General features: G+C 44.0%; 1 protein-coding gene and 1 long non-coding RNA gene across 8 annotated transcripts in view; both read left to right on the plus strand.

Annotated features, from left to right (window-relative positions):
* Positions 1-12277, plus strand: part of LOC310673216 — a 162783-nt gene that overhangs the window by 146511 nt on the left and 3995 nt on the right. The window lies entirely within an intron of this gene.
* Positions 1-12277, plus strand: part of IMPG1 (interphotoreceptor matrix proteoglycan 1) — a 70567-nt gene that overhangs the window by 54295 nt on the left and 3995 nt on the right. For 3 of the 7 annotated variants that reach the window (XM_083431151.1, XM_083431156.1, XM_083431153.1), the window contains exons 13-17: positions 1472-2010; positions 3856-4075; positions 8362-8572; positions 10945-11112; positions 11208-11558. In XM_083431151.1, coding sequence (XP_083287277.1) covers positions 1472-2010; positions 3856-4075; positions 8362-8572; positions 10945-11112; positions 11208-11493 — 1424 coding nt within the window. In that variant the 3' untranslated portion in view covers positions 11494-11558. Of the gene's footprint in view, positions 1-1471; positions 2011-3855; positions 4076-8361; positions 8573-10944; positions 11113-11207; positions 11559-11637; positions 11716-12277 lie in introns of those variants that run through there. The other 4 variants (XM_083431154.1, XM_083431155.1, XM_083431152.1 and 1 more) reach the window with 3 other exon arrangements.

Below are 12277 nucleotides of genomic sequence, written 5' to 3' on the forward strand. Positions count from 1 at the left end.
CGTTTTGATGTTCAAACCAAAGGCAAATCATTGTCATCTAATTTGCACCTAATTGCACATGCATCAAAGGTGCGACAGTTTGTCAAACCAATTAGTTGCTGAAGATTTAATCATAAAAATGAAGATTCTGAGCAAGAAATGTCAGCATAGCAACTTGTAGGACACAATACTACTGAAGCGAATTATTCTTGATATAATTGTCATCATCCCTTTATCTTTATGCTGTGCTCCTAATTCCCTTTCCTGTCATATTTCTTTTGGTTACAGATTCTTGAGTACTCTATATTTCTGTACAGAATGCCAAGGCCTTTGCACATTTAGGAGAAAACATGATTGGGAGGGGGCGGTCTGTAAGGAGATTTGGTGACCTAAGATAAATTATGAAAGTAATCAGGTAGAGCTACCATTACTAAAATAATAGTTTAGGGGGAAATGTCTAAAAGTGACACAGTGGCTATCTGGGGGGCAGAAAAGGACTGCACCCACGGGCACCGTCCACAGTGTCATGCATTCTGCCTGTTCTGCCATCCATGCATTCAGCACATTTGAAAAGGGCAGCCTTCACATATACATCTCAAGGAGTGTGAGCTCACTTGGGAATGTTCACCATGTAGGGTTTCAAATCATGCACAGTATTATGCAGCTGCACATGCATAGGGTCTCCTTTTGAGATGGCACACAGATTCATAGGAGCCAACTCCTAGGGGCCGAGGTCCCTTCGGCCTCCCCCCAAAAAATATTTGAGGGGGCGGGGCCCTCCAAAGTTGATAGGCATTGCCATTCAAATGGTGTGCGCGTGCCACGTCTGGTGGTCAATTATGCAAGGCAGGGCTTACCTCCCCCCGCAAGATGACAAATGCAGGTGCATAACACTGAGGTTAGGGCTAACCCAGGTGGTCCTCCTTCCTCTGTATGCATGCACCAAATGCATGGAGATGACTGTATGAACAGAGTTGAAGAAGTAGGCCAATTTTTCATCTGAATATGATCCTTACTAGACTGAAGAGAACAATGTTTGAATTGACACATTAAGACTTTCCCTGGAATTCATGTTCCACATGCCTCCTCTGTTTGAATTAGTTTGTTTGTGGGAGAGGAGGCATGGGTACGTCCTTATGGAACTCATTCCATATGGATGGATGCATCACTTTCACTCAGCCAGGTGGTTAGCTAGAACACTGTTGGACTTTTGAGACTATAACGGATTGGAGTTGAATTCCTGTATTTATTTGCTGCAGCTTATTGACATTTTAATAAGGCGCCCTGATTTGTATTTTGCTGAATTACTGTCATTTCAATTACCCGAATTGGATTTTAATTATTCTTTAGCCATCTTGTGTGCGTGTTTTCAGTGGAAAGTAGGGCATAAATGCCATAATAGGGGAACAATTCCGCTTCGACATCTTCCATAGCAGACCTTAAATGTGTGTTTTCTACAGTGTTGTTGTTCAACATGTTGTTTCCTTTTTAGATGCAAAGATTACTGATGAACCGGAATCTTCAGGCGATGAGATTTTGGCTGCAATAACTACTATACCATATGTCATTGGTTCTCCTGCTCTTCCCACTTCTCTTCCTGAAGATGATATTTTGGGGCCTACAGATCAGATCATTTTATTGCCTGCTGTGACTACCAGTGGTCCTTCTGTTGTCATTGACCAGTCTTTCGAAGCAACAAGCTCTGGGTGGGCAGTGACTGATGGTGACATCCCTACAGGATTTGACATGGGGGTGCAAGATATTGCTACGGAACTAGATACAGCTGACATCATGAGGCCAGCAACAATTAGTGAGGATGGAAGTGGCTACTATGCACTGCCTGAAACTCCGGATATGACTCCAGCTCCTCCACTGAAGTACGTCACCACCAGCTCAATGACAACTGCAGCCAAAGGCAAAGAGCTAGTAGTCTTCTTCAGCTTGAGAGTAACCAACATGCGCTTTTCCGATGACCTCTTCAACCGGAGTTCCTCAGAATACAAAGCACTCGAACAGCAGTTCATGCAGCTGGTAGGTGGCAAAGAATTGGCTTTAATGCATTTATATTTGCAAGCTGTTAGGTGCCCCCCCCCCCGTGCCATTCCCCAAGTTAAAAACAAATTCCAAGTAAAAGCATTTTAAAAAGAAAACTGGCACCTACTCTTCTTACTACCCAACCCTGTTCATGATGCTAATCACATGTGATGAAGGGCAGCAAAGAAATTTAATGATGATGATGTAGTTTCAACCTCATCCCTGCCTCAACTTGGGTTGGAAGAGGAAGTCAATTCACACTTAATGGCAAACCTAACCTGTACTTTCTGAAACAATTGTTGTTGTTGTGTAGTCGTTTAGTCATGTCCGACTCTTCGTGACCCCATGGACCAGAGCACGCCAGGCACTCCTGTCTTCCACTGCCTCCCGCAGTTTGGTCAAACTCATGCTGGTAGCTCCGAGAACACTATCCAACCATTTCGTCCTCTGTTGTCCCCTCCTCCTTGCGCCCTCCATCTTTCCCAACATCAGGGTCTTTTCCAGGGAGTCTTCTCTTCTCATGAGGTGGCCAAAGTATTGGAGCCTCAGCTTCAGGATCTGTCCTTCCAGTGAGCAGTCAGGGCTCATTTCCTTAAGAATGGATAGGTTTGATCTTCTTGCAGTCCATGGGACTCTCAAGAGTCTCCTCCAACACCATAATTCAAAAGCATCAATTCTTTGGCATCAATTCTGAAACAATAGAAAACCCCAAACACACTAATTTTTCAAAATCTTCACTTCCCTGAATTTTATCTGGTTGTTCTTCACCTGAGTTGTGTGGTGGTGGTTAAAGTCTTCCTCCCAAACTGTGGCTCTATCACCAGCACTTCTGGAAGAGGGGAAGCTGGAGAAAGAATATTTTAACTTCTCCCACAAAGCAGAGCCCAGCAGGCATGAGAGGATAGGGCCTCCCTTTTGGGTGTGCATGAAGGGAAACCAGCACCAGAAGATAAAAAGAATGGCATCCCTTGAACTACCTTAGCTACCACTGATCACGCCTGCTGCCATTGCAGGGCCGGACTCTTTTGGCTTCCTCAGCCAGAAGGCTGAGGTTGGAAGTGTGAATAATCATAGCTGGAAGGTGCTAGCTCTCCTTGCCATGAAAGAACATATAAAACATGCTCAGTTATTGGCTATGCAATGCAGAGCTCCCAGTATACACAAATACCCATTGTTGACTTTGGCAGCTGGGACATAAATATCCAAGGCTCACGTTCTCCTTTTAACAACTAACAACACACAAAACCCTCTTGAAACCATAGAACTGCCTTGCCTATGGCTGCAATTCACATTTAAGCACGTTTAAGTCCCATTGATTTCTTTTTTAACTGGATTGCAGCCTATGAAATTTAATTAGAAGGAAAATCGCACTCTATCTATCTTAATAGATTATTGAAGAAGATCTAACCAGAGAGACAGTTAAAGACTAACTGAGAAACTTAACCTGGTAGCAGATGTAAAGTCTGCTAATAAAGTCAGTGAAACAGAGCAGTTGATTTATGTTCCCTAAAATGAAAAGTGAAAATAAGTGGAATCAATGATACATGGGCAGTGATAGAGGACTTAAAGCAGGCATGTCCAAAGTCCGTTTCAGAGGCCTAATCCTGCCTTCTGGTCGATTTAATCTGGCCCCTGTGGCAGTTTATTTCCTGGGGTAAAATCGTAAAAACCCTCAACAATCCTAAAAGAAGCTCAACAACTCCAACCCTTAAAAAAAATCAACAACTTTAGTTGACCCTTTGGTCGGCCCCCACGGCCCTTCGCTTCATAAAATCTGGCCCTCTTTGAAAAGTTTGGACACCACTGACTTAAAGTTTTTTCTTTTCTTTTTTCTTTTTGTAGCTTCTTCCTTACCTACAGTCCAACCTAACAGGCTTCAAGCAACTGGAAATACTGAACTTCCGCAATGGAAGTGTGATTGTCAACAGCAAAATGAAGTTTGCCAAGTCAGTGCCGTACAACATCACAGAGGCTGTCCATTGTGTGCTGGAGGATTTTTGTGATGCAGCAGCTCAGCGCCTTAACCTTGAAATTGACAGCTATTCCCTTGATATTGAGCCAGGTGATGTAAAAAATGGGGCAGTGGGGGAAGAAACATTGCTCTCTCCTGCAAGCATTTCATGATGTCGGTTGCTCTCTGTAAGACGGGTGGCCCGGGAAGAATGAAAAGCCCCAGGTTGTCTCTATGTCATGATCAGGGTCCCTCCTGCGAACCCAGTGAAACATGGCACAGAGCCCAAGAGCTTAAATAGATGCTTTTTATCAACAGAAAATAGCAATTGGGGAGATGCGTATTTTGACAAGAAACATTGCAAGAAATATATGCATTCTAAGCTAACACGAGGCACATGTTGTTTGCACTTATTTATTTGTAACAAAATGTAAAGCTCTTAAACATTCCTTAAAGGTAAAGGGTAAAGGGACCCCTGACCATTAGATCCAGTCGTGACCGACTCTGGGGTTGCGGCGCTCATCTTGCTTTATTGGCCGAGGGAGCCAGCGTACAGCTTCCGGGTCATGTGGCCAGCATGACTAAGCCGCTTCTGGCGAACCAGAGCAGCGCACGGAAATGCTGTTTACCTTCCCACCAGAGCGGTACTTATTTATCTGCTTGCACTTTGACGTGCTTTCGAACTGCTAGGTTGGCAGGAGCTGGGACCGAGCAACGGGAGCTCACCCCATTGTGGGGATTTGAACCACTGACCTTCTGATCGGCAAGTCCAAGGCTCTGTGGTTTAACCCACAGCGCCACCCACGTCCCTAGCGTTCCTTAGCATTGACAAAAAGGTACCTAGAGAGAAACTGACTATACTGCATATTTACTTTTATTGGGGGGGAAAGGATGCATAGGCCAAAATCAAGGAAGATATTATTTTGCCCACAGTCCAAACGAAGCCAGTGGGAGTTCTGGCAAATGTTCTATGTACTTCACGCTTACAGAGAGCACCAACAGAATCACTCAAGAGTAAGAGGCCCATCCTGCCAAGTGAAGCAGCAGCAGGGATCTTGTGCTGGGAGGGCCCAGCCTGGTGACTGAAACAATCCTTCTGCAGCTGCAGGTCTGCTGCAGCTTTTCATTGGGAGCAGCTCCTGCAGGGCCATGGGGAGATTTCCTAGCTGTTCAGTGCCCTGGCCAATGTCCGGCCAAACATCATGTAGAACATGGCAGAGAACTGAGTCTCTCTTTTAACAAATTGACCTTTCCCACAAGCAAATCTAAGAGTAGAATGAAAACGGTGGACTCTTCTTAGAATGTGCTCCCAGAATGTATCTCACATGTGTCAACATAGCCCAAGGATCACTTGGTTTTTCTGGCCAACATGCTGCTTTCATTTAGTTACTCTGCTGATTTGCGCACACTTCCTATGACAGCTGCAGCACTGAAGAGCATCTGTTTATTTGGCCACCCATTCTACAAAACTGGTGAAAGAGTTCATCAGGCATTACAGACCTGAGTTCTCATTCCTTTGAAGGGTCACACTTCAGGAACATGGCATAATGGGCACTGAGTACCCTGCTGCGAGATAAGCACATGTTACATTGAGGTTATATGCTGGGTGGAGTAGGAAGCTGAGTGTGCATTTTTAACAACAGAAAACTGTCTGCTGACCAAGGAAGGGTGAGGAGGCTGGCAGCCAGGCTACAGTAACTGAGAGAACCTTAATGCAAGCACAGACAGTAACTGTGCGAAATATCTCAAGGTGGCATAGCAACTGTGCAGTGTGAACTCCTTCTCTGAAGTTGTGTGTGTCACTGTGTACTTCATGACTTCAAAATGTTGTCTTGACAACAGACCTGAAGGATCCTCCTTCTACCTCATATCCTGGAATGTTGATGCCGCATTTAAATGAGATAAACAAGATGGGTGTTAGATTGTGTCCCTTTTCTGACTAGAACAAAGTTTGTGGATTAAAATGTGAGATTCCATGCAGCACTGTAAGCAAAACCAAACATAGCTGACCATTTGTTTTTATGTACGTCTGAAGGCATGAGACACTGCAGTAGCCAGACCTCCTCTGGGGGTTCTTCAGCACTGCAGTTTGAGAAGGTTGTAGACATTTGGAGCTGGTTCAGAGGACAACGATGGTCAAGGGTCCTGCAAAGAAGTCCTATGAAGAACGGGTGAAGGAACTAGGTCTCTTTAGCCTGGAGAAGGGAAGACACAGAGGACATGATAGTTGTAGTCAGATACCTGAAGGACTGTCACCTACAAGAGGGCAGAGACATCTTGTCTGCTGCCCGAGAGGGCAGGTCTAGATCTAATGGGATTAAGTAACAGGATGACTTTATAAAAGGATTAGACAAATTCATAGAGGCTAAGGCTTCCAGTGACTACTAATCCTAATAGCTATGTTGTTCCTCCACTGATGGAGGCAATATGCTTCTGAGTACCAGTTGTTTGAAATCATCGGTCAGGTGCGGTTGTGCTCAGGTTCTGTTTGTGGGCTTCCCACAGACAGCTAATATAGAACAGGACACTGAGACTAGATGGGACACTGTTCTGATCCACCAGGGCTGCTCTCCTTGTGCTTTTATGAGGGTGGATGTCAACTGAACGTTAGGAGAAAATAATTAAAGTTAAGAACAGTTCAACAGCGGAACCATTTACCTGGGTGGCAGCGCATGAGATTCTTTGGAGAGCCATCTCTTGGGGAATGCTCTTAGTCTGGATTTCTTGCACTGAGCAAGGGATGGGACTAGATTAGGGTTTCTCAAACTTGGGTCTCCAGCTGTTGTTTGACTACAACTCCCATCATCTCCGACAGGGTGCCAACTGGAATAAAATAATGGGGGACCCAGGTAAGTCCCACCCTGCATAATCAATCACAAGTTTCACAAAACATTTGAACGGCAACACCTATCAACTTGGGGGGGGGGTCCCCTCAAATATTTTATTGAGACACCCTAGGAGTTGGCTCCTATGATCCCTGACCACTGTTCCTGCTAGCTAGGGATGATGGGAGTTGTAGTCCAAAAACAGCTGAAAATTTTGGGAAACCCTGGACTAGATGAATGAATGAAGTATGAATGAAAACTGAAGTCGACAAATGCCTGATTGGTATATGTAGAAGAACAAATATATCTTGCTTTCCTATTATTTGTTTTAAGGGTAGGATGAAAACTCATTACTTGAAAAAATAGGATTATGTCTGAACCAACTTTGTTCCTAAGATTCTGCAGAAATATATAATCTCCAGATTAAAAGACGGCTTTTATTTCAGTATTGTAAACCGAGTTGGGGATTGCTAACTATAACGGATATTCTAATAAATTCTGTGCAAGGCACACAATTACTTGAACCAGTTTCCTTAGCATGTCCTAAAGGATTTTTTAAACACTGTTACATTCTCTTTTTTAGAAAGCCTGGGAGATATAAAATTAAAAGTTCAGTGTTGTGGGAAAATGAGAAAAAAGATCTACATACTGGTTCTCAGATATTTGGAGATGAGGCAGACTGCCAAGGAAACTGAGCCAAGTGACACACGCAGCTATGAGTCGCAGGCTTGTGTGGGTAGCAGACTATTTCAGAGAGGGAAGAGGACTCCTTTCCAGAAATAAAAGCCCTGCTGGATCAGACCAATGACTTGTCTTGGCCAGGATCCTGCTTCCCACAGTGGTCAAACAGTTGCCTTCAGGAATCCTACAAGGAGGGCTTGAGAGTAGTAGCGCTCTCCCACAGTTGTTCCTAGCTAGTGGTTCTAAGAGTTGGGAGATCTTCAAGATCTGATACTGCTGGTGGATTTCCAAAAAGATCAGTTAAGAAATCTTATGGCACTTGGAGTATTTTAAGTATTAAAAAACTAAATGTTATAATAAATACCAGTGGTGTCATTATACCAGTGTTTCTCAAACAGTAGACTAGGAACCACTGGTGGGACTTGGGCCATTTTCAGGTGGGCTTCTGTGTCTAAGCTTGTCCAGAGCCACCCTAGCCTGCCAGCCATGCAACAGCCTCTTGGTTGTACTAATGCCAGCACTGGCAATTCCTTGCATACTGAATCAAGCTTGTTAGAACGTGAATTGTATTAAGACATGGAGAGGAGCACTAGATAAAGGGCTCCCATTATTTGTAATAGGCAACTCCATTATTAGTCTGAGCATACGACTGTCACAGGCAGGAGAATCAAGTAAACAGAAAGCCAGATCACCAAAGAAAAGAATCCATAACCGCAGCTTGTAAATGCAAAATGATTCTGGCTCTTCTTCTAAGATGTATTTGACTGATAGACTCGTACTTGTGGGGGAGCTCCTGTTTCCCTCCTCAGTCAAGAGTAAGTTTTTGCCAAGTGTACGTGGCACTGCAGCAATGGACCCATTTTTTTAAAAGATTATCCTTTTCTTTTACAGCTGATCAAGCGGATCCTTGCAAGTTCATGGGATGCGACGAATTTTCACAGTGCGTAAAGAACGACTGGACGAAAGAGGCCGATTGCCTTTGTAAGCCTGGTTATGTACGAAGAGATGGTCTGCCGTGCCGTAGCCTGTGTGAAATTGAGCCACACTTGTGTGTTAATGGTGGCAAGTGTGAATTGGTTCCAGGAAGAGGGGCAGTGTGTAGGTAAGTGTCATCACTGTTATATTATTATGTATTTATTTATACCCTTCTTTTCCCTTGGCAGTGACTCAAGGCGGCTTAAATGGGGGGGGGGGGAGAATAAGAACAGCTAAAAACATTTTTTATATAAATTATTTGTTTTAAAAAATCATTTAAAACAATTAAACACTAATCAAACACACACACACACAAAATTAAAAACATACAGATATTTATAATAACAGCATCAGGGCACCAACACTTTCATTAAAAGAAGTCTGTTCCTTGTTGTCCTTCCAGAAGAGGAAGGAGCCAGTCTAGCTTCTCCAGGGAGGGAGTTCCAAAGTTTTGGGGGCAGCCACTGAGAAGGCCCTATCCCCACATCCCTACCAAGTATGCCTGTGAGGATGGCAGGACTGATTGTGATTATGAATACAGTAGTACCTTGGGTTACATACGCTTCAGGTTACATACACTTCAGGTTACAGACTCCGCTAACCCAGAAATAGTGCTTCAGGTTAAGAACTTTGCTTCAGGATAAGAACAGAAATCGGGCTCTGGCGGCACGGCAGAAGCAGGAGGCCCCATTAACTAAAGTGGTGTTTCAGGTTAAGAACAGTTTCAGGTTAAGAACGGACCTCCGGAATGAATTAAGTACTTAACCTGAGGTACCACTGTATTGTGAATATCAGTGTTGCTGTAGAATTTGAAAGATATTATGGAATCTATTGCATCATGCAAACAGCATCACATGACAGAATGCAGCCATTATTCCTGGTTAGACATTGACTAGGGAGTGAACAGTGGTTTATGGCATCCATACAGAAAATTCCCAATTGTAAAGCTCTCTGGTAGCAGGACTGGGAAGATCCCAGGACAGCTCCTGCTTGCCATAGTAACAGTACTGGCCTAAATGGGCCAGTGCTATGTTATGCGCCTGTGCTCAGCATCAAGTTTTTGGTTCCCACATAGTCATGTTGACTTCCGGCCTCCATTGTTTGCCATAAGCTGGAATCTACTTCATGCAGCTCAGCGGAAAGGACTTCACGTTTATTTTTGTCAGATTTGAACATTCCATGTACTTGTCAGCTGTGTAATGGACCAGACGCTTTGTTTAGATTTAGCTCATTTTAAGAATCTTTAAATTGAAGGAGGTAATCTTGGGAGTTTCCTCGTAGCCTAGTTGATAGATACTGACAGGAAATCCTTCAGTCGCCTCATCAGGCATAATAGAAAAACAAAATAAAAATGCAAATCTTCCTATATTCAGACCTGTTATGGAGAGAGGAATGTATGCGCTGGCTGGTAGCCTATGCACCTGTTCTGCTATTGCAAGGGGCATGTGCTAGCAGAATGGAACACTTCCCTCCTCTCCCCTGAAGCCCCCTGCACACCCTCAAAATCAGCTCCAGGGGTTGGGAGACCCTCTGGAGAACATTTTGGGAGTGGGTCAAGTGAGGAGAGGAAACGGAAGTGTCGCTGCACCAGTAGAACTCCACCATGTTGCTTTGGCTACAATCTCCTGCTTCTATATTCTAAAACTGGGAGGCTGGCCTTTCCTTGCCTCGCAGGCACCTCTTGTGAGGAAGACCTGCTCCAAGCTCTTTTCCTTATAGGACCTTCCACCATTCCAAGGGAGCATATGGAGCTTCATGAGGTAAGTACCTGAGGCTTCACCGTGCTAGTGGTGGGAGATGCCTCCGTATAGGAAATGAACCTGAATGAACACACATTTGCCTGTCAGCCACTTACACCACGTTATTATTAGCAATTCTGTTACACTGTTATTACCATAATTTATGTACCGCATTTATAGCACACTCTATAGCAGTCCTCAGGGTGTCTTACAAAAAGAAATCAAACAATTTAAAAGTTAATATGGAACCATAGAATTACAGAGTTGGAAGGGACCCTGAGGAACTCCCTGCAATGCAGGAATATGCAGCTGTCCTATAGGGGCATCGAACCTGAAACTTTGGCATTATCAGCACCACGCTCTAACCAACTGAGCTATTCTATAAATGACTGGCATTCAGTGGAGTCAGCCCCCTTGTGGAATTGACATCCACATGAGCTACAGGACTTCTCCTTCACTCTCTTGCCCCTGTGTGCCTCCAAACTCTGCTCTGAGTGGCTGTGGGGACCCCTGGAGCATATCTGAGCTGGGGGAAAGATAGGAAGGGAAAGTTCTACTGGGCCTACTCACACTTTGGGTGCCAGCTGATAAATATAAATGCAGCATAAAAAGTGGAATAAAAAGAAAAGTCCTAAAGCCTAACACAGATTAAAGGGTTTAGGACAGGCATGGAGAACCTGTTTTGAATTGTTTTTCCTGCGTGCCCTTGGTCTTGTTTTGACATAAAACTGCTTTGCTTCCCTTTCCCTCCATGTTTTAGATGCCCAGCCCGTAGAAACAGCCGAGGGCGTTGTGCAAAATACGCTCCAGCACCTACCCGGTCCAACATCTCCAAAGCTTTGATGCTTGGCTTATTAAGCCTAGTTATTCTTCTCGTCACTTTAATATATAAGTTGCGAAGAAAATGCAATACCAAGCCTAAACTGGAGTAAGCAGCTTAACCCTCCCCCAACAGTTTTTTTGGAACTTTTAAAAACTACAGACAGGAAGTCTTACCCTAAACAAACATGTTCTGCCTTGTAGAGGTCCTCCTCTCAGCCAAAGCAACACAGAGAATGCTGTCAGAATTAATCCTGCCTTTGACCACCATGAACCCATCAGTAGTTTGTGTCATGGGCCATGTAACGTAAGTGCTTGTATCAGTCCTTCAGAGAGCAGTGATCAAGGAGCATTGCAAAAGCATGAGCACAGAACAGAGCATGGAGGTAAAATGCATGCAAATACTACTCGTTCCTCTTCGACATGTGTCTTCTCTGAGTTGCCCTTGTTAACAACCAACTTCAACTTGCCTTTGGTGTTCCACAACTAAAAAGGACTAACCCTCACTGTCTCTAAAACCTCTTGACACAGCTTCAGACCAGAACATTCTTGTTAGCACTTTCTGCTCTGGCTTTTTGGCTTTGATGGCTTGCATAGCATGCAGTAAACATTCATATCCTTCTTTTCCTTACAGGCCACCTGATACAAAGCAAAGACTGATGAGTTAGTATCTGACGCCCTGAATTCTAGGCAACAGTCAGCGGACATAAAGGTTTGTGGTTTTTATTTTTGTAAATAGCTATATATTGTGTGGAAACCTCCTCTCAATATATATACCTTTGAGAGTCAGAACCCACCCTTCATGTATTTATTTGCCACTGCTATAGTTGAGCCCTTTTTAAAAGAGCCTAAACAATCATTGAAGAGTGGTGTGAAAGTAAAAGAAAACTGAGCACTACAAAGGCCTGGTACAAACTACTAAAGGAGAGGATCTTGGAGTATAAACTAGGTTCCAGGGGTGAGCAAAAATGTCTGTCTGTCATTGTCCCCCCTCCCTGAATTCTCTGCCCAACTTGTGGGCAGCAGCATGGTGTGGGTATTGGAAGAAGGAAGCATTTTTCCAGATCTTGTGTCCAAGTGAGGTAGTGGACTTCTAAAACATTCACAGAACCTTCTACTGTGAAATTTCAATTCAGTTAATGATTAGTAGAATACAAACTTAGATTTTTGTTTGCACTGGTAGATGAAGGTAACTATGGAATAAGGGAAGGATGGAAGAAGGGCTAAGCCAGAAGGACTAAGCACTTTGCTTCCTTCAGCAATTCTAAACAGTA

The sequence above is a fragment of the Podarcis tiliguerta genome (assembly GCF_965153285.1).
Source record: "Podarcis tiliguerta genome assembly, chromosome: 3".
NCBI lineage: Eukaryota > Metazoa > Chordata > Lepidosauria > Squamata > Lacertidae > Podarcis > Podarcis tiliguerta.